At 43.0% G+C, this 23,681-nt stretch overlaps 1 protein-coding gene across 2 annotated transcripts in view; it reads right to left on the reverse strand.

Moving 5' to 3' along the window:
• Positions 1–10,519: 10,519 nt before the first annotated feature.
• Positions 10,520–23,681, reverse strand: part of LOC146064810 (cytochrome P450 2K1-like) — a 71,220-nt gene continuing 58,058 nt past the window's right edge. For both annotated transcript variants that reach the window (XM_083178703.1, XM_083178702.1), the window contains 2 exons: positions 21,418–21,559; positions 10,520–11,130 (listed from right to left, as the gene is read on the reverse strand). In XM_083178703.1, coding sequence (XP_083034829.1) covers positions 10,952–11,130; positions 21,418–21,559 — 321 coding nt within the window. In that variant the 3' untranslated portion in view covers positions 10,520–10,951. The remainder of the gene's footprint in view (positions 11,131–21,417; positions 21,560–23,681) is intronic.

The following is a 23,681-nucleotide window of genomic DNA, read 5'->3' on the forward strand; positions in this document are numbered from 1 at the left end:
CATTTTTAAACTACATTGAAGATGGGTCTGCTGTAAACACAGTACTAAAAAAAAATATGTTAACACGCACATACTGTACATAGTAAATAACATTAATTCAATTACTCCTTCATCAATGAATGTATGCTGTATCCCAATTGGTACTTTGGTTTGGGGGGACTGTCCTCTAACCTCACAATTAGCCTGTGCTATTTAAGGGTTATGACATTGTTGTGGCTTAAGCACTCCTTACTATTTTAAATTTAGGACATTGCTGTACAAATTATAGGCCTACAGCTATGTTTGTAAAGCATGCATCCGCATGGCCTCACACACTATTACCAAAACAATCTCTACATTTAAGTTGCACCAGTGGCAGATTAAGCCTTTGGGGGGCCCGGGGTACTTTAGAGCGGGGGGCCCCCTTGCACTTGTCATTACTGGCCGCACACTGCATGGGCGAATATTATACTGTCAAAACATAGAGTAAAGGCAGAATAAACTTGGTCAATGGTTACCTGCAGGGGATATATATATATATATATATATATATATATATATATATATATATATATATAGACAGGGGGTTGGCGGCACTCGGAATAATAATAGACACCATATATATATATATATATATATATATACACACACCACATGAAAAGCCTGTGTTTGTCCCTCTGCCCCTTACTCTGGAGGAGACCTCACAGTCCTAGTGCTGCCTCTGATTAAAAACCCTCCTATGACTAAGCTGCTGCTGCTGTTCTCCATGGACCTGAGAAGTATGTAATGAGCTTCACCAATCAGAGCTCAGCACAAACTTCTCAGCCTCTGTCCTCTGGTGCAAAGTGTCATGGGACTTAGTCAACTCCCAGAAATGCACTGCACACTTGTGCAATCAGTGTGCCTTGCCTCCCGATGCTCAGCACCATAAATCATTGTCACATTGGCAGATAGGTGAAGCTGCAGCACTACCCCACCCATGCACAAAACATTTAGCTAAAAAAAAAAAACATAACTTAAACATTGTCTTTTTAAAAAAAAAAAATGACAACCACAGGGGGCCCCTAGCTAGAGGGGGTCCCAGGGGCACTGACCCCTTGCGCCTCCATTATAATCTGGCCCTGTGTTGCACATCATGCTGGGAACTGGAGTTACCCAACACCTGGAGCCACATAACTACCACACCACTAATGTCGGATATCTCATTGGATGTACTGTTATGTCAATTATTCAAGGGGTGAGGCATGGCCACACTCAAAAAAACCACCAAGGGGACCCTTGTTCCTGGAGAAGGACAGGACACACCTCATGGTCGCCCTGCAGTGATATGTTGCAACTAATGTTGATGTTGGATACACATATGTGGTTGTTGTGATTGTTTATGTGTAGAAATGTGTAGGTCAACATTAGACACATTATTTACTTACGGCTACTTGAGCCATCCTGGGCGCCGCTGGTTGGCTGTGGAGTGGTTGGGGAAGGCAGGAGCAAGGAGGATGGTCCTGGTGTTTGGCCCGAGGTACTGGGTGTTACTGGGGAGTGGAGAGGTTTGGGGGTGGGTGGTGGAGAGGTGTAGGGGGGTTGGAAATGGGGTGGGGAGGGGGGGGTGGGGGTTGTGGAGGGGGTGGGGGTTGTGGAGGGGGGGGGGGGTTGTGGAGGGGGTGGGGGTTGTGGAGGGGGGGGGGATGGGGAAATTGTGTGGGTGAAAACTGCACCCTGGGTCTCCTCTTCTTCCTCCTCCTCTTCTTCCTCCTCCTCTTCTTCCTCCTCCTCCTCTTCCTCCTCCTCTTTCTTCTCCTCCTCCTCCTCCTCCTCTTCCTCCTCCTCCTCTTCCTCTTCCTCTTCCTCCTCCTCCTCTTCCTCCTCCTCTTTCTTCTCCTCCTCCTCCTCCTCCTCTTCCTCCTCCTCCTCTTCCTCTTCCTCTTCTTCCTCCTCCTCTTCCTCCTCCTCCTCGGCTGCCTGGTCCCGGGCTGCCTGCTCCCGGGCTTCAATGCGTGCCCTTGCCCGTGCTGAAATGTTCATGTTGATGGCATAGAAATCGAAGATTGGGTTTCATAAAAAAGGGGGAAAGAAAAATTCACATTAGTCATGCTCATAACCTTCAAAATTATCATTGCTGTGAAATTTCAGACATTTATCATGCAAACTATTTGATATCCTACACCCAAAAACTGATCAACTACTTAAACCCCCCCCTATACACCCCCTATACACCCATATACCCCCCATATACCCCCCATATACCCCCCATATACACCCCATATACACCCCCTATACACCCATATACACCCCCTATACACCCCATATACCCCCCATATACACCCCCTATACACCCCCTATACACCCCATATACACCCCATATACACCCCCATACTCAGGAACATATTTATAAAAAGTACACCAAACATTGCTAAAAAACGCTGACATACTAGTAATCAAAACTTACATCGGGCAATATGGCGGCGAAGGCTGCTGAGTAGAACCGGCTGCCGCCGGCGCAGGTCGGACCAGCGCCGCTCAACCTGGCCCAGGCTTCTGCGGACGCCGGTTGTGGAAAATATCAGGCGGCGGGCAGCATTATACGCCCGCCGCTTGTCCGCATTAGATACATATGGGCCCCTGGGCCCCAGGTGACGATCCATCACTTCCACCAGGGCCAAAAGCTCAGATGTAGAAAAGGGCCTGGCTCTTGTAGAAGTCATATTGGCAATGGCGCAGTTATTAATTGCAGGTACATATATCACTTTTGGTGCTTGCTGATTGGTCGAAAAAATTGTTTGTTTGGTATTAACTTTATTAATCCCTCTTATATTAACAAACTGGATGCGAATAGAAACTTACGCGGACCGTTCCGATATACACACCACAACCAACAGCATGCATTCAATGAAGAGAGAAGTACTGTATTTACAGTGTGCGGAAAATAATACACGCACCCCGTCTACTCCTAACTACGCTGCTTAAAGGGGGCTCAATACACCAATTGCCATGAAGAGAAGTACTGTATATATAGTATGCGGAAATTAATACACGCAACCGTCTACTTATAACTACGCTGCTTAAAGGGGGCACGATACAGCGATATGCATGGGGAGGAGTACTGTATATACAGTAGGCGGAAAATAATACACGCAACCCTCTACTTAGAACTACGCTGCCTAAAGGGCCACAATGCAACATGTTGCTGTATGACAATTTCATACACATTACATATGTAAGGAAAGCATTATAACGTGATGTTTTGAAATGTGACTCACAAAGCATACACGAACTCCAACAGATACCAGCTGACAACACTCATCATTGGAATGACAGGTGCACACATTTCACGATGTAGCCCACAATGCTCCACAACCTGTGTAGATACATATACGGGTGATTGATCAGGTGCATTGAGACCTGCGTAATTTAAGCGGCAATTATCGGCGGGAAATATCGGCGTAAATTTGCATCTACCTTGCGGGGAAAAATATACGCCCCCTTGTTCGTGGCGGGAGATTAACATATAAATATTCAGTCAGATGCAGCCCACAATTGCTGCAAACATGTCTGACTCTGACGATTCAGCAGCAGAGGACGCTCTGCAGAGAGCACAAGCAGAATCCATGCTTCAAGCATTACAGAAGAGGGAAGAGGAGCGGAGAAGGAGGGCCCAAGAGAGGAGTCGCCTGCAAGATCAAGCGGGCCCCTCAGTAACAGGCCCTGGTGAACCTCCACCAGCTCCACAAGGGCCAAGCAACCAGCCAGAACAAGAGGTTGCATCTCTCCAAACAGGTGTGACCCAGCAGGTGCATGGTGAGAGAGCTGGGGCCACCAGAAAACGTGCTGCAACATCTAGGGTGATGACTGAGCAGGATACCACCACCAGAAGGAGAAACCCTGCATTTGTAGAGGCCGAAATGCGAATTCTCGTGCCCAGGGCACGCGAATGGATTGAATTGGCAACCAGGAAGCCAGGTGCCAGTGCAAGGAGAAACCTTTGGGACAAGATCACAGAGGAAGTGAACCAGGTGTCACCAGTGGTCAGAACTTGGGACGCGGTGAAGAAAAGGTTAGTGTGTTTGTCAGGGCAATTTGTTCAGCAGTCTCCAGCAGGAACTGAGGCCCTTATTCTAGTTCACTCTTTCTGGCCAAATATTTCTTAGATGGACAAAACCATGTGCACTGCAGGTGAGGCAGGTGTTACTTGTGCAGAGATAATCAGATTTGGGTGGGGTTTTACACCTGCCTCACCTGCAGTGCACATGGTTTTGTCCATCAAAGAAATATTTGGCCACACATGGCACAAAAGATCACCCACACTAGGAAATGTCACGTAGCTAGGGGTACCACCTAGTCCCTTTAATTCCGGACACATATTAATTACACAGGTTCTGTGGCTGGCTGACTTCAAGACTCCACTTCACCTAACTGCCACAGAACCTGTGTAAGTAACATGTGTCCGGAATTAAAGGGACTAGGTGGTAACCCTACACGTAGCACAGTGGTGCACATATCTCATGGTGATATTTGTATTTTTAAACTTGTAGGTGGACTGACTTCAAAAGTGCCCTGAAGAGGAAGATGACTGACCGGTACAACCACAGCATGTCCACCGGGAGCGGTCCTATGCCTGACCATTTGGAGTTTACCCCCCTGGAGCTGGACTCCTGTGACGTGATCGATGTGGGGGAGATCAGGGGGATCTCCAATATGGACAGTGAGCTCCCGGTGGAGGTCTGCTGCTGCTTTTGATGGTAAGTCACAGTAATGCATTGTATTTAGAAAGATATTTTTTATTGCGTATGTGATGGTGACATTGTTTTCAATTCTTATCCTAGCAGAAGCAGAAAGTCAGGATGTACCGGCCTCTGCAGAGCCACAGGTGGAGCAGGTGGTCCAGCCTCCACCAAGACGTCGCCCCCAGCCCCAGCCACAGGAGACATTGAGTGAGAGCCTGTTGGTGACGCTGGACAGGATCGAGCAGCAAGGGGTGGATGCTGCGATCCGTCAGCAGCAGGTGGCGGATTTTCTGGCGGAGTGGAAGGCCACAAACCAGCTGCAGGTTGAGGCGTTGAACCGCATTAATGAAACTCTGGCGGCTGGCATGCTAAGCATTGGCCAACACCTCAGCCGCCAGAATGAACTTATTGCGGAGCAGCTGTCCACCGCCAGGTCCCTAAGGGACAATCCCCCATCTGCTGCCCCACCCCAAGCTGCTCCCCAACCTTCCACCTCGGCTGACCCTCCTGTGTCGACTAGGGGAAGACGCCGAAAGCCAGCTGACCCAAAGGCCCCTGTCCCCAAGGCCCCATCTAAAAGGGGCAAAAAAGGGCCCAAATGAGACCTGGTTCACTTCCTCTGTGGTTGGAGGCCAAAGGTTTAAATTGCACTGGACATCCGCTTCCTGAGTTGCCCATCGATCCATTTGCGTGCCATGGGCATGAAAGTTCGTATTTTGACCTCTACAAATGCAGGATATTTTTTTTTGGTGGTGTGTATCTTGCTTAGTATTCACCCTGGTTGTTGCAGTACGTATTCTGGTGTCCCCATTTCTTTCACCATTGCATTTGCAGGGTAACACATGTTTGGAGATATGCAACCTCTTGTTCTGGCTGTTTTATTATTTGTGTGTCTATTTTATTTGTTTTTTTGATTTCTCACATTAAAGTGTCAAGCTGTGATGCTGAACAGCAAATAAATTTATTTTACAAATTAAATCAAAATTGTGGTATGTGTCATTTCTTGTGTGAAACAAATACTAGATTTATGTGTACTTACTGACCAGGGTATTTTTGAACATTTGTTGAAGTGTGGTGGAAGTTTCCCATGTGTAACCCTCTCCATGGCCATTCCCATGTTCCTATCCAACTTTTCCCTGCTAATTAGTTTGTGTCAGCACATGTGCAGAGCAACTTAATAGGTGAGAAAGCAGTTTGTGTGCAGGTGAGGTAGCTCCTACATTAGTAGGTAAAAGCAGGTCCAGAACAATGCTTTCCTCATGGAGTGGGTGAGGCAGACAAACAAGGGTGAAAAGGTACATTTGTGTAGGAATTCATATGTGTCCTCCCTAAAAAAAGATGTGTGAATGGGCCAAACATGATAAATTAGCTTGTGAACAAACATGCATAACTTTTTAAATATATATGATTTGACAGTGTCATAAGCAGATGTAGGAATCCTTTGTTAGAGAGATGAGAGTGCAATAATGTGATTGGTGGCATCTTACATCCAGAGTGTAGTGAAATCCAAATCATAGCAGATGAGATAGTGGTACAGGTCATAATTTGGGGTACTATACAAAGATTGTGTGGAAAATAGTGGTCATGGGCTTCAAACATTGCAGAAACATCGTTTGTAGGTGTTAGATGTGGTTTATGTTAGTGTATCCTAAATACAAAACCTATGTTAGTATTAGAGTGAAGCCGTTGACACATGTCGACTTGTGTAGATTGAGTGTGCTACTGCGTAAAGTCTATGAAAGCAGGTAGTGAATGTGTCTGTTTATCAAATACCTACCTTAGCGTATAAAAAGATTCTTACCTTAAATTAAACAAACCTTTAAATGTGGAGAAGTATAGAAACATAAGCTTCCAATGTGTTTGCGTGCTGCATGTGTGGCTTGCAGGCAGTGAAATCATGGTTTGTAGTTAATAGACTGCAGCATTGCTTATTACATTCAGGTGTATGTGTTTGAGTAGTAATCAGCGTTAATTAGCCAACTCAGACGCACGCTGGCAAGCGGTATCTGTAGGGGTGGTTTTAGCTGGCGGTTGGCGGCCGCCTGTTTGGCGTCCGAAACGAACGGTGCCTTAGTCGATCGTGCGGTAGTAGCACCGCTCATTTTGGGTGCACACCCCCGTGTACGCCCATATTTACGCCCATTTTCCCTCATTATTTCGGCCGCTCCCATCAACACGCCCCTATGCCGCCCCATTACCCGTACGCTCGCGTACAGGTTTTTTCGCACGTTGAGACACCGGCCGTAAGCGTTGTGGAGTGTTCGCGCCGGCGCATTAGCGTATTTGCACATGCGCAGATCGTGAAAAACCCCGGGACGTACGCGTACGGCCCGGACGCTCCAAGCAGAATAAGGCCCATGTGAGGGCGCCTACAGTAGCAATAGAATTGTCAATATGATACACTAGTGATGTTATCAAAAAGTACACTGTGAAAACACTTCTAGGACCACAAATTTTTATTTATTTATTAGCAGTTTCTTATATAGCGCACACAGATTCTGCAGCGCTTTACAGAGAATATTTGACCATTCACATCAGTCCCCGCCCCAGTGGAGCTTACAATCTATATTCCCTACCACATGTACACGCACACACAGACATTCAAGGTTATTTTTTTTGGGAGCCAATTAGCCTACCAGTATATTTTTGGATTGTGGGAGGAAACCAGAGTACCCGGAGGAAACCCAAGCAAGTACGGGGAGAATATACAAACTCCACACAATTAGGGCCATTGTGGGTATTGAACCCATGACTTCAGTGCTGTGGAAGTAATGCTAACCCTTACACCATCCGTACTGCCCACAAATGTGTTAAACAGAGTATAAATGATGCCACACAGACACTCAAGCTCCTATACTGTATGCCGCAGTGCCACCCGTGCTGGTAATGTATGTGTGGGCATCCTTTTGGCAACTACTCCAGCAGCCCTGTTAATCTGGCATGGCCTGGGTAGTTCTGCTAGCCTGCGAGAGGCAACCTATTTACTCTCTCCTCTGCCATCTGCAGTTTGGCGATAATCTAGTACATAGACCCCAATGTCTTGACTGAAGGTGGGATGGTTGCACCAGGGGTTACATCCAAATTCAGTTACTGGAGTCTGGAATTTTTGTGAAAACATTGAATATTTTCTACATTTTCGCAAGGTCTTTCCAAACAACAAGAAGAAACTCATTGTTGTATTGAAAGGTTTTTAAGGTTTTTCTGGCTTTTGTCCTCTACAACAAATGGGTAGGGCTACAGCTGGCACCAGAGGTATGTTTGCCCAATGTATACAACAGTCAAAGATGGGAAGAGCAAATGGCCAGATGGGCTGGTCTGGCCACATGGCACACATACAATTCGGGACTGGACAAGCAGCTCCGCCATCTGGAGCTCAGCACGGCTACAGGCCATACAGGAAGACAAGGCAATGCCACTAGGCCAAGCTCCCGTGACTCAAGGCACGCCCTCTTAAATCTTGAACATGACCACTTGTCATCTACAATGGAGTCCAGGGCGGGCTTTGACCCCCAGTCAGAATGTGGTGAGGAATCTTGGGTCATAGGAGGAACTGTATCAAATCTTCATGAGTGATACAGTGTAGAAGTAGCTCATATCAACCAATCAGCTTCTGTCATTTTATAGACTGTGCTAGATAAATGTTGGCTAAAAGCTGATTGGTTAATATAGCCAACTTCTCCACTTTAGCTTGTCAAAGTCTTGATGCATGTACGGATGGGGGAACGCCGGCGAGAGGAACAGAGAGCCTGGCAGGGGGAGCAGGGAGTCAAGCTGCAAGGAAAAAAAGCCCATACAAATGAATGGGAAGCCACCGATTGGCTGAGAGAGCTCTCAGCCAATCAGAAGCTTCCCATCATTTGTATGTTTTTTTAAGTGCACCTGCTGCCTGGCTTCCCCTGCCCACCCCTATGATCCCCCACCCGCCACTTCTCTGCGTCCCCCGCCCATCTCAGGGCTGCACATAAGATTTAGCATGTCTCCACATGTGATCCATCCGAATCGGGTGAAATCGGTCCCAAATCGCATAGTGTATGGCGGCCTTAAGTTCCTCACCTTGTATAGTTCAAACTATCTCAACGAATCATTTCAGATTCTCACATATTCATCAGACAATTTGCCCTTTTGGTGAAAACTTTTTTCAGCATTATTCTATTATTAACCCTATCTAAAAGGTGTAGGGACAGAGACATAACTAGAACTCTTTGAGCCCCATAGCAAAATTTTGCTATGGGCCCCCCCACCCCCTCATGCCGCTGAGAGACAAAAATGATGCTGGTGAGAGATGGGTGGTCAGGAAAAGAAAAGGAATGTGGGAATAGAAGGAGAGGAGCAAAAGAGAAAGGGAGGGGTATGAGCAGGAGTGAGAATGTTGGAGGGATTCTAGGCTAGATTCTCTAAGCTTCAACAGTGATAAAATGGAGGGTGATAAACAGTCAGCCAATCAGCTCCTACCTGCCATGTCACAGACTGTGTTTAAAAAATGTCAGGCAGGAGCTGATTGGCTGGCTGTTTATCACTCTCCATTTTATCACTTTTGAAGCTTAGAGAATCTGTCCCTATGAGAGAGAGACAGTGCCAGGTAGAGCGACAGAATGGGGGAGAGAAAGAGGGGGGGGGACAGGGGGAAATGGAGGAGAGGGTGGAAAGAGATAGATGGGGAAAGAGAAGGGGAGGATAAAGAATAGGGGCAGAGTAAAGGAGGGGGGGTGAGAGAGGGTTGAGTGAAAGCAGGTGAATGGGGAAAGAGAACAGTGGAGAGAAAAAAAGGAGAAGAGACAAGTGGAGGGTGAGAATAATGGGAGAGGCAGAGACAGAGAGATGGCTTGTTACCTGCACTGCACATCGGTGCCGGGACCTCAGCGCAGTGGATCTCTTCAGTGGCGTCCCATCAGTGGCGCCGATATCTGGCTTCCAGCACCGTGCCAGTTCTCTGCCAGCGACAGCAGTCGTATTCCTTTTGCTGGTCACCAGATAGTGATGTTGAGCCCTGGCAGCATTAGAGAGGGGGAGTCTGGGAGAGCAGAGGCTGGATTAGCCAGACCAGCTCCTCCCCTTCGTTGGCCAGACCAAAGGTGCTGCTGGCAGAGGGGGGAAGAGGAGGCACGGCGCACGGTGAGAGCAGAGGAAGAAAGGAGGGACGGGACGGCGCTGCCGTTGCCGAGGCACTACATAATAAAAAAGGTCTAATGGGAGCAGGGGATGCCTGCTTAGCCCTTGGGCCCCTGAAAGGCCCAGGCCCCATAGCAGTTCTACTCCCTGCACCCTCCATAGTTACGCCACTGTGTAGGGAGGTGTTGAGCCATATACTTGTCGCCATGGCTCCACCACTCATGTTGCCATCAGTGTTATTTTACAGTGTTGGTTGGACGATATGTACCCATGGCACTTCCCCTCTCTTAAAATGTGAAGTTTGCAAGTGGGAAGCACAGGGAGATTGTCTGGCACTGTGAGAGAGGCACAGCGGTTTGTTTACTAATGTTCTATTGATGATGGTATGTTGCTATGGGAAACCAACCAGATTCTATCTATTATCTTCCAGATGCTGCAAAATATTTCTACAATTTTACAGTGCAACTGAATTTGCTGCGCTATATAAGAAACTGTACATAAATAAATAAGGAGTAGCTGTTGATTGGTTGATATGGGTAACATCCCATCTTCAATACAACTGCCATCTTAGTAAATAAACCCCACAGGCTCTCGCAGACTTTTAGGTGTAAATTTATTAAAGCTTCTAATATTGAAAAGTGGGCATGTTGCCCATAGCAACCAATACGATTCTCTCTATCATTTTATAGACGCTTTAGTAACCTGAGGGAGACTTGGTAAGTATTTTTATTTATGAGCAGTTTTTACAGCGCAGAACGATCCATTGCACTTTACGATTAGAACTAGGGATAAAACAAACTGGGTAGATACAGACAGTGAAATGGTAGGAGGACCCTGCTCGCAAGCTTACAATCTATAGATATGCTGTAGTATTTTATTTTGTTATCACTTCTACTGGTTCCACTTCCTAGCTATATTAATATCAATGTACAGTACCTGGTAGACACTGGGACTGGTCCTAGATCATAAGAATACAAATAGGCAATGGTTGCTTAACGTTTTATCACCTTGAATAGGCGGAGCTTGATAAGGGTTCCCATCCCCCGCTCACATAGTATATTCATTGTTTTACTCTTTGTTATAAACCTAGCTACAGTAGGAACATATTCAATGGTTTTCCTAGAGCATGTTATAAGTCCATTTTATGTACGAGGCACAGCACAAATCATGTGACTTATAGGGGAGTTTGTAATCCCAGGTGAAGGGGTCAGGTCCAGAGTGGCCCCCGGAGGAGCCTGGAAGGTGAAGTTCTGCAGCAGCTTGGTGAAGAACATGAAGAGCTCCATTTTGGCCAAGTTCTCCCCGGCACAAGTTCTCTTACCTAGAACAAGGGAAAAGGTGACAGAGAACCTAATTATATTATAATATACACATACGGTCACACTCTCATGTATAACATACACATACGGTCACACTCCCATATATAATATACACATATGGTCACACTGCCATATATAATATATAGATACGGTCACACTCTCATATATAATATACACATACGGTCACACTCTCATATATAACATACACTTACAGTCACACTGTCATATATAATATACACATACGGTCACACTCCCATATATAATATATAGATACGGTCACACTCTCATATATAATATACACATACGGTCACACTCTCATATATAACATACACTTACAGTCACACTGTCATATATAATATACACATACGGTCACACTCCCATATATAATATATAGATACGGTCACACTCTCATATATAATATACACATACGGTCACACTCTCATATATAATATACACTTACGGTCACACTCTCATATATAACATACACATACGGTCACACTCTCATATATAATATACACATACGGTCACACTCTCATATATAATATACACATACTGTCACACTCTCATGTATAATATACACATACGGTCACAATCTCATATATAACATACACATACGGTCACACTCTCATATATAATATACACATACGGTCACACTCTCATATATAATATACACATACGGTCACACTCTCATATATAACATACACATACGGTCACACTCCCATATATAATATACACATACTGTCACACTCTCATATATATAACATACACATACGGTCACACTCTCATATATCATATACACATACATATACGGTCACACTCTCATATATAATATACACATATGGTCACACTGCCATATATAATATACACATACGGTCACACTCTCATATATATCATACACATACGGTCACACTCTCATATATCATATACACATACACATACGGTCACACTCTCATATATAATATACACATACGGTCACACTCTCATATATAATATACACATACTGTTACACTCTCATATATAACATACACATACGGTCACACTCTCATATATCATATACACATAAACATACGGTCACACTCTCATATATAACATACACATACGGTCACACTCATATGTAATATACACATACGGTCACTCTCATATATAACATACACATACGGTCACACTCTCATATATAATATACACATACGCTCACACTCCCATATATAACATACACATACGGTCACACTCTCATATATAACATACACATACGGTCACACTCCCATATATAACATACACATACGGTCACACTCTCATATATAACATACACATACGGTCACACTCTCATATATAACATACACATACGGTCACACTCTCATATATAATATACACATACAGTCACACTCCCATATATAACATACACATACGGTCACACTCTCATATATAATATACACATACGCTCACACTCCCATATATAACATACACATACGGTCACACTCTCATATATAACATACACATACAGTCACACTCCCATATATAACATACACATACGGTCACACTCTCATATATAATATACACATACGGTCACACTCCCATATATAACATACACATACGGTCACACTCCCATATATAACATACACATACGGTCACACTCTCATATATAACATACACTTACGGTCACACTCTCATATATAACATACACATACGGTCACACTCATATATAATATACACATACGGTCACACTCTCATATATAATATACACATACGGTCACTCTCATATATAACATACACATACAGTCACACTCCCATATATATCATACACATACGGTCACACTCTCATATATAATATACACATACTGTCACACTCTCATATATAACATACACATACAGTCACACTTTCATATATAATATACACATACGGTCACACTCCCATATATAATATACACATACGGTCACACTCCCATATATAACATACACATACGGTCACACTCTCATATATAACATACACATACGGTCACACTCTCATATATAACATACACATACGGTCACACTCTCATATATAACATACACATACGGTCACACTCTCATATATAATATACACATACGGTCACACTCTCATATATAATATACACATACGGTCACACTCTCATATATATCATACACATACGGTCACACTCTCATATATAATATACACATACGGTCACACTCTCATATATAATATACACATACTGTCACACTCTCATATATAACATACACATACGGTCACACTCCCATATATAATATACACATACGGTCACACTCTCATATATAACATAGTTACATAGTAGGTAAGGCTGAAAAAAGACTTGCGTCCATCTAGTTCAACCTGGTATAGATATCCATTGCTGATTTGGTAGGTTCTGGTATTTTACAGACAAATTATATTTCTTATTTGTACCCATGGATGTTTTTCTCCAGTAAATGTTTGTCCAACTTTGCCTTGAACGCATTTAATGAGCCAGCCGTTACCACCTCTCTGGGAAGAGAGTTCCAGAGTTTGACTGTTTTGACCGTAAAGAAATTCTTTCTACTAGCTGAATGAAATCTTTTTTCTTCTAATCTATACTCATGCCCTCGCGTCCTAGATTCCTTTCTAGTAGAAAATAGGGTGTGTGACAGTTCCTTATATTGGCCCTTGATATACTTGTACATAACATACACATACAGTCACACTCCCATATATAACATACACATACAGTCACACTCTCATATATAATATACACATACGGTCACACTCTCATATATAATATACACATACGGTCACACTCCCATATATAATATACACATACTGTCACACTCTCATATATAACATACACATACGGTCACACTCTCATATATAACATACACATACGGTCACACTCCCATATATATCATACACATACGGTCACACTCTCATATATAACATACACATACGGTCACACTCGTATATAATATACACATACGGTCACACTCTCATATATAACATACACATACGGTCACACTCTCATATATATCATACACATACGGTCACACTCTCATATATAATATACACATACTGTCACACTCTCATATATAACATACACTTACGGTCACACTCTCATATATAACATACACATACGGTCACACTCTCATATATAATATACACATACGGTCACACTCCCATATATAACATACACATACGGTCACACTCTCATATATAATATACACATACGGTCACACTCTCATATATAACATACACATACGGTCACACTCCCATATATAATATACACATACTGTCACACTCTCATATATAATATACACATACAGTCACACTCTCATATATAATATACACATACGGTCACACTCTCATATATCATATACACATACACTTACGGTCACACTCTCATATATAACATACACATACGGTCACACTCTCATATATATCATACACATACGATCACACTCTCATATATCATATACACATACACTTACGGTCACACTCTCATATATAACATACACATACGGTCACACTCCCATATATATCATACACATACGATCACACTCTCATATATAATATACACATACGGTCACACTCTCATATATAATATACACATACGGTCACACTCTCATATATAACATACACTTACGGTCACACTGTCATATATAATATACACATACGGTCACACTCCCATATATATCATACACATACGATCACACTCTCATATATAATATACACATACGGTCACACTCTCATATATAATATACACATACGGTCACACTCTCATATATAACATACACATACGGTCACACTCCCATATATATCATACACATACGATCACACTCTCATATATAATATACACATACGGTCACACTCTCATATATAATATACACATACGGTCACACTCTCATATATAACATACACATACGGTCACACTCCCATATATATCATACACATACGATCACACTCTCATATATAATATACACATACGGTCACACTCTCATATATAACATACACATACGGTCACACTCCCATATATATCATACACATACGATCACACTCTCATATATAATATACACATACGCTCACACTCATATATAATATACACATACGGTCACATTCTCATATATAACATACACATACGGTCACACTCCCATATATATCATACACATACGATCACACTCTCATATATAATATACACATACGCTCACACTCATATATAATATACACATACGCTCACACTCTCATATATAACATACACATACGGTCACACTCCCATATATATCATACACATACGGTCACACTCTCATATATAATATACACATACGGTCACACTCTCATATATAACATACACATACGGTCACACTCCCATATATATCATACACATACGATCACACTCTCATATATAATATACACATACGGTCACACTCTCATATATAACATACACATACGGTCACACTCCCATATATATCATACACATATGATCACACTCTCATATATAATATACACATACGGTCACACTCTCATATATAACATACACATACGGTCACACTCCCATATATATCATACACATACGATCACACTCTCATATATAATATACACATACGCTCACACTCATATATAATATACACATACGGTCACACTCCCATATATAATATACACATACGGTCACACTCTCATATATAATATACACATACGGTCACACTCTCATTTATAATATACACATACTGTCACACTCTCATTAATAACATACACATACGGTCACACTCCCATATATAACATACACATACGGTCACACTCATATATAATATACACATACGGTCACACTCTCATATATAATATACACATACGGTCACACTCTCATATATATCACACATACGGTCACACTCTCATATATAATATACACATACGGTCACACTCTCATATATAATATACACATACTGTCACACTCTCATATATAACATACACATACGGTCACACTCCCATATATAACATACACATACGGTCACACTCTCATATATAATATACACATACGGTCACACTCTCATATATAATATACACATACGGTCACACTCTCATATATAATATACACATACGGTCACACTCCCATATATAATATACACATACTGTCACACTCTCATATATAACATACACATACGGTCACACTCTCATATATAACATACACATACGGTCACACTCCAATATATATCATACACATACGGTCACACTCTCATATATAACATACACATACGGTCACACTCGTATATAATATACACATACGGTCACACTCTCATATATAACATATACATACGGTCACACTCTCATATATATCATACACATACGGTCACACTCTCATATATAATATACACATACTGTCACACTCTCATATATAACATACACTTACGGTCACACTCTCATATATAACATACAAATACGGTCACACTCTCATATATAATATACACATACGGTCACACTCCCATATATAACATACACATACGGTCACACTCCCATATATAACATACACATACGGTCACACTCTCATATATAATATACACATACGGTCACACTCTCATATATAATATACACATACGGTCACACTCATATATAATATACACATACGGTCACACTCTCATATATAACATACACATACTGTCACACTCATATATAATATACACATACGGTCACACACTCATATATAATATACACATACGGTCACACTCTCATATATAACATACACATACAGTCACACTCTCATATATAATATACACATACGGTCACACTCTCATATATAACATACACATACGGTCACACTCTCATATATAATATACACATACGGTCACACTCTCATATATAACATACACATACGGTCAAACTCTCATATTTAATATACACAGAAGCTCACACTCTCATATATAATACACACATACAGTCACACTCTCATATATAATATACACATACGGTCACACTCTCAGTCAGAATTCCAGGAACAACTGCTAGAGTCTAACTGATGGATATTGCTGTACAAGCACAAAGGCTTGGTGTTGACAAATAAATGATGCAGTCAGCTGTCTGTAGGCAGGGCCATCCTGTGTCCCAAATCCAACAACCACTATAGTGATCCTAGTTCTGCAGCGATAGTTAGTGCAAATTGTTGAAAACTCTTTTATTAGCCATCTCTTCTACAGTGTTGTGTTATATCACTTTTCCAACAGCTGTATACAATATGGCCCTTATTCAGGTTGACTTGCAAAGCTGCGCGCCGCCAGCGCCAATAAAATTGTCCCAAACCATGGCTCCCCTGTACGAACATGCAGGGGAATGTATGGATCAGAATGAGAGCCTATATCCACAGTTAGTAATAATTCAAGTGACCATATATATATACAGTATTAGTCACTGTTTGATCGTCCATGCCCAGGGGTTGTAGTAGAGAACCTGGCAGGCTCATGATCATCTCAGCAGCTAATATAGTCATACTGTGGCAGATCAATAGTAAGTAAGTTTTATATATATAGTGCACTTTCTCCAATAGGAATCAATAGATTGGGGTTATACAGCAAGCTCTTACCCAATGGAGTGGATATATGTGAGCAATGTACATGTAATATATGCTACTAGGTGGTTCTGAAAGAAGAGGAGAACTTAACTTTTAAAATGGTACCTCATTTATGGATTTTGGTTAAGGATGAAGGGAGAAAAAGGGATCCCAATTTGTGCACGGGCCACCTGGTAGGTTTTATTTATTTTTCCCTTAAAGTTTAGACATGTCAGGAGGAGCCCTTCCCTCTTTGTATAGAAGAGGGGACCAGGTCTCTGGGCAACCTGTCTTCAGAGACAGAGAAGGACATATCAGGGCCTGTGAATAGAGGCCTCTGCTGTGATCACCCCTGCTGACTGCACCTGTGGTCCGGAAGGTAAGCAGCCGTTCTTCATGCTGCCTTTTGTATGCCCAACTCTTTATCCCCAGCCCGGGCTTTGCAAGAAGGGAAGTGTCTGGTACTCCAGCTTGAGTTGTGATTGTGCTCATCCTGCTGCAGTGGCACAGAGCTCTGGGGCTCTGCTGCCAGACTGGATGTGGTGTCAGCGGCCAGGTCCTGACTGGGGCAGTGTATCATGTGCATGCATCCTACAATGAGGCTGAGCTGCAGGAGCTCTAAGTAGCTGAGCGGGCTCTGTTTTAGCTGTCAGGTGGGGGGAAAGAGACTGCACAGCGGTCTCATAGCAGCACTGGCAGTAATGTAGCAGTGCTGCTAGTGTTATTAGCAGGAGGAATCCCCCATGTTTTTCATACACTGAGTGGATCGGAGTATCCCCATGTTTTTCATACAGTTAGCATACCCGGAGTAGTGGGAAGGTGGAGGAGTGGAGCTTATTATGTAACAAATGTATCAGTTTGTAATAGTTTTGCAAGAAAGTGTAATTAACAGAAATATTTAATGTTACTGTTATATGGTAAACTGACATGGTTATGGTAAATGTTATAGTATAATTTCTTCCATTGTTATGAGTATGCTATGCTATAGATTGTGAAATCTAAAACTGTTTTTAAATGTTATTATGGTTCTTTTCTTTCCTTATGTTACGCAATGCATGGGGACACTCATTATTCCAGCAGGGAAATATGTGGTACCCCAACACCATATTTAACATCAATTTGTAAACAAACAATACAATGTGAAATTGTAAATGAACAATTCTTTAGAAGGGTAGAACGTAATTATTCAAATGGTACCTCATTTATGTTACGATCCCTTGTGTAACTGCGGTAACTGAATACACACTAAGAGTGACCAGTTATGCTATCCTCAACCCTGACTCTATTGGATCTCACCGACTGGTGGACGTGGGCTGCAGAATGCTAGGCTTCGCCTATAACCACCACGTTTGAAAGGGCGAGTTAAGCCCGCCCTAGCTCTGGTGCAGTCAGGTGTTATGATGTAACAAGCCCGCGGCAACCGCCAAGGAGAAGTCCAAGAGGAGAATCTAAATAAACTGAATCCCAGCCCAAGGAGGATAACGCTAACGTATAAATCCTAGTAATTACACGGGTACGGGAGAGAGAAATAATTGATACCGTGAATACTGCGACTCCATCACAACCAAAACCAGGCGACCTCGTCGCAAACAATAGAGTTGTGCTGCGCACAACTGAAGAGGTAATTCCCCACACAAACCAAAAGGGAGGATTAATGCCCAATTTCCACTAGGGCCACTGACATGCAAGTGAGGTCACCTATCTACAGCCTCAGGCTACTCATGACACCAGACAGAAGAAGGCAGGTGGAAACCCTAAGGGGTTTAGATGAGAAGCAAGTCCCTGTAGAGTGGAAGCAGCATTCACATCACTCCAGCTATCCTGCTGAGGCGCAGGATACTATCACCGGCATGTGACATCCTGTCCAGCCCCCTTAAGAGGAGGATCTGGACCAATGGCCAGGCAGCCAGCCGACCAGCCCCTGATAATAATGAGCCGGCACCTGGCTGGGCGTGAATATGACAGCATCCTGGCTGCTAAGTAACAGGCTGCTTAGTAACTTAGCATCCCCTGTTGCTAGGCAGCCAGCCGATAGTTCTGATGAGCGCCAGAAGGAGAACGTCGGGGAGGTTGCCTAGCAACCCCCGGTGTCCAGCGTACACTTCGCCCTACAGACACTGCCGGAGACCGCCTGCTACTGTCCTCCCTATGGGAAGCCCGCACAGGTACTGGATGCTGGGGATCCCGTGTGGTCACCAGACTTGCACTGGTCCGTGCACCCACGGGTCCCCGAGTCCTAACAATTTATTGATTTTGGTTAAGTAAGTCAGAAGTAACTGAGGGGGCTCTGCTTTAGGTGTCAGGTGGGGGGCATAGAGACTGCACAGCAGTCTGGGAGCAGCACTGGCGGTAATGTACCAGTGCTGCTGGCCACAACTACATGCACACTTGCGTGCTCACAAGCACATTGCCCTGTTCGCAAGGTCAGGCACTGTGCGTGTGTGCGGACATGCTCTGTGGGTGAATTAATTTGCAACTCCAACCATACGCATGCAGCCAAACTCAACTTTTTATTTAATGACATGATGTTCCTCATGATGGTGGAATAATGTTCCTCATGATGGTATAATTTAATTTTAGTTTTTGTTCCTAAAATATTGTACTGAGCGATGGTTTATTAGCTTTTTAAAAAATATTTTGTCGGGCACGGGTTTTTCATTGCATTACAACTGTAATTGTGTGTGTGGATTAGGCAATGTGTCTTGTTTGTATTTAATATATAAAAAGTGGATCAGGGATTAATATTATTCACATACAGATGTATCCACATACATCGTTGCTGCATACTCTATATGCCTCTAATAGCCAACAGACCCTTCCGTCATTTTGTCTTTAGCAAGTGCTACAGTGGATTACATGTGTCTTTGCATTTAATAAGAAAGGAACCAGGAATACTTTTAAAAATAATAAATCTGCTTCTGAGAATAAAAGCCAGAACTTAGTACACAGAGTAAATACAAAATCACTAGATAACAGGATACAATAGAGCAATGGCACTGCATGGCACTGTATTTTGTAGAATATATATATATTTTAAATAAACATATGAAGCATGAAAGGTAAAAATCTTTACAGTGCAATTGTGTGCTTACCATGTGCCTTTATTGAGTAGATGTGGTTACTTAATTGGTTAATGAGTGAAACTTGTATGGTGGATGGGTGAGTATTGTGTGCAGGTGCTTGTATTTTAGCTATTGTGCTTGCTGATTGGTGTTGCGAACATTGGTCCACTATGCTGCTGCCCTGCGAGACCTGAGAGTCACTTTTTTCTAGCACTGTAAGTGCACTGCAAGTGTTCACGCAAGGTTGCGAAGCCACCACCCAGCACTCCCTTGTATAAGCTCCAGTTTCCGCCCATTTCTGCCCTCTTGGGAAGCCACGCCCAAAGAAACTCCCACATCAAGCCTACGTTGAGTGTGCTCGTTCACAAGTGTATTTTTGTGTGCAAGGGTGCGAGCGTGCATGAACTATGAAACCTGCACATGCGCACTGCGGCAGTAGCAAATGCGTAATTAGATAAATTACACCTTGCGTGCGAATTCACATGCAAACGTGTTAACCAGAATAACCTCCACAGTGCAGCAGGAAGGTAGAGAATATGAGCGGAGTTTAGCCAATTTTAACTTCGATTTGTAAACAAAACAATGTGCAATTTTAAATTAAATTTTCAAATGGTACATTATTTATCAATTTTGGTTAAGCATGAAGGGAGAAAAAGGGAGCGTCAGGAAAAAATACGTTTTAGAAATAATATATAAGATGATATCAGATGGAACTCACCAGCTGAGAACGGCATGAATGCTTCATTCTTCACAAAGTTTTCGCTGGCATCTAGAAAATGTTCTGGGTAAAACTCTTCTGGTTTTTCAAAGTAATCCTTGTCATACAGCACCGACGTCAGCAGGGGGATGACCTGTGTCCCCTGCAGAAAATGAAGGATTTACGTAAGTGACATAAATGACACTACAGTATGCACAGGACATTTCCAGTCCCAAACTTTTAGGGTTATAAGCCCCCGTTGATGTGGTAGGTGCAGTAGCTGCCTCTTTAAGTGATCTCCCATGTGTGGCTTTCTGCAAATTGAACTACAAAGTCCTTTCCTAGTGTACATCCCTGTGTATGAATATGTAAGAACTGAAGTGCCCACTTTTGGCATGCACAGATAATATATACCACCTGGTGTGTCTTTGGACACCACCATCAATCCCCAGTGGTGCAGAGAGGGGAAGGGAGCAGGTACTTTTTTACCTGGGCCCAGATCTGATGAAGGGGCCCCCCTTCCCTGTTGCAGATAGCCAGGCAGTGGGAAAGCGAGGACAGGCTGCCACAACAGCACAGCCGCTCTCCCCGAGCCCAGCATATACTGCTCAGTGCTGTGTGCTGGGCTGGTGAGAGAGGCAGCTGCAGTGGCAGCAATGTCCTCTCTCTCCCTGAGTGGATGTGCACCCACCCGCACAAACAAAGTATTTTTTTCTTCGCAAGGGCATGGCCATGCCCCCTCCATTTAGTTTACTGGGGCCTGGCCGACCTTTCGGCAGCCCTGTCCGATCCCACCACCAAAACTTGCACAAGTTTGGCAGGTGCAGATTTACCTTCTGGCCTCCAGTGATCGATTGAGCGTCTATGTAGACCAGTGCTTCCCAACCCTGGTCCTCAAGTACCCCCAACAGTGAACGTTTTCCAGGTCACCCAGCAGGTGCACAGATTATTCAGGCACATTTTAAAAGATTCACAGGTGGAGCTAATTATATCTCTTGTGATTCTGGGCTTTATTCTGGTTCGTGCGGCTGGGCCGTACGCGTACGTCCCGGGTTTTTTTTTATCTGCGCATGTGTACCATCTGCAATGCGCAGGCGCGACGACTCCACAATGCTCACGGACGGGTCTTTCTGTGCGAAAAAACCTGTCCGCAAGAGTACGGTCATTGTGGGAGGCATAGGGGCGTGTTGAGGGGAGCGGCCGAAATAATGAGGGAAACTGGGCGTAAACATGGGCATACACGGGGGTGTGTACAATAAATGTACGGTGCTACTACCACTCGATCGGAGAAAGCACCGTTCATTTCGGACACAAAACAGGTGGCCGCCAACCGCCACCTCAGACCACCCCTACAGATACCGCATGACAGCGGACGGCTGGGTCTGCTAATTAAAACGCTGATTACTACTCAAACACATACACCTGAATGTAATAAGCAATGCTGCAGCCTATTAAGTAAAAACCATTATTTCACTTCCTGCAAGCCACACACAGCACTCAAACACATTGGAAGCATATCTTTCTACACTTCTCTACATGTAAAGGTTGGTTTAATTTAAGGTAAGAATCATTTTAAGACCTGCTTATATATGCTAAGGTAGGTATTTTTAAAACATTTATACCCATTCAATAAGTGTTTTCATATACTTTAAACAGCAGCACACTCAATCTACACAAGTCGACATGTGTCAACGTTTTCACTCTAATACAAACATTTACATTTTTTAATTTTGCTAAACTTATATAAACCACATCTAAGAGCTACAAGGATGTGCCAGCGATGTTCTAAGGCCATGGCCACTATTTAGCACACAATCTTTGTATAGTACCCAAAATACATAACTGTAACACTTTCTGATCTGCTATGAATGGGATTTTACTACACTCTGGATGTAAAATGCCACCATTCACATTATTGCAATCACATCTCTATAGCAAAGGATTCCTACATCTGCTTATGACACAGAAAAATCATATATATTAAAATATTTAAACATGTTTGTTCACAAGCAATTTTATCATGTTTGGTCGACTCACACATCTGTAACATACCTGTACCATGACATGACTTGTTTTTTAGGAAGGACACATATGCATTCCTACACAAATGTCCCTTTTGACCCTTGTTTGCCTACCTCACCCACTCCATGACAAACTCATTGTTCTGGGCCTGCTTTTACCTACTAATGTAGGAGTTACCTCACCTGCACAGAAACTGCTTTCTCACCTATTAAGTTGCTCTGCACATGTGCTGACACAAAATAATTAGCTGGGAAAAGTTGGAT

This window comes from Crinia signifera, chromosome 3 (assembly GCF_055691185.1).
Source record: "Crinia signifera chromosome 3, ASM5569118v1, whole genome shotgun sequence".
Lineage (NCBI taxonomy): Eukaryota > Metazoa > Chordata > Amphibia > Anura > Myobatrachidae > Crinia > Crinia signifera.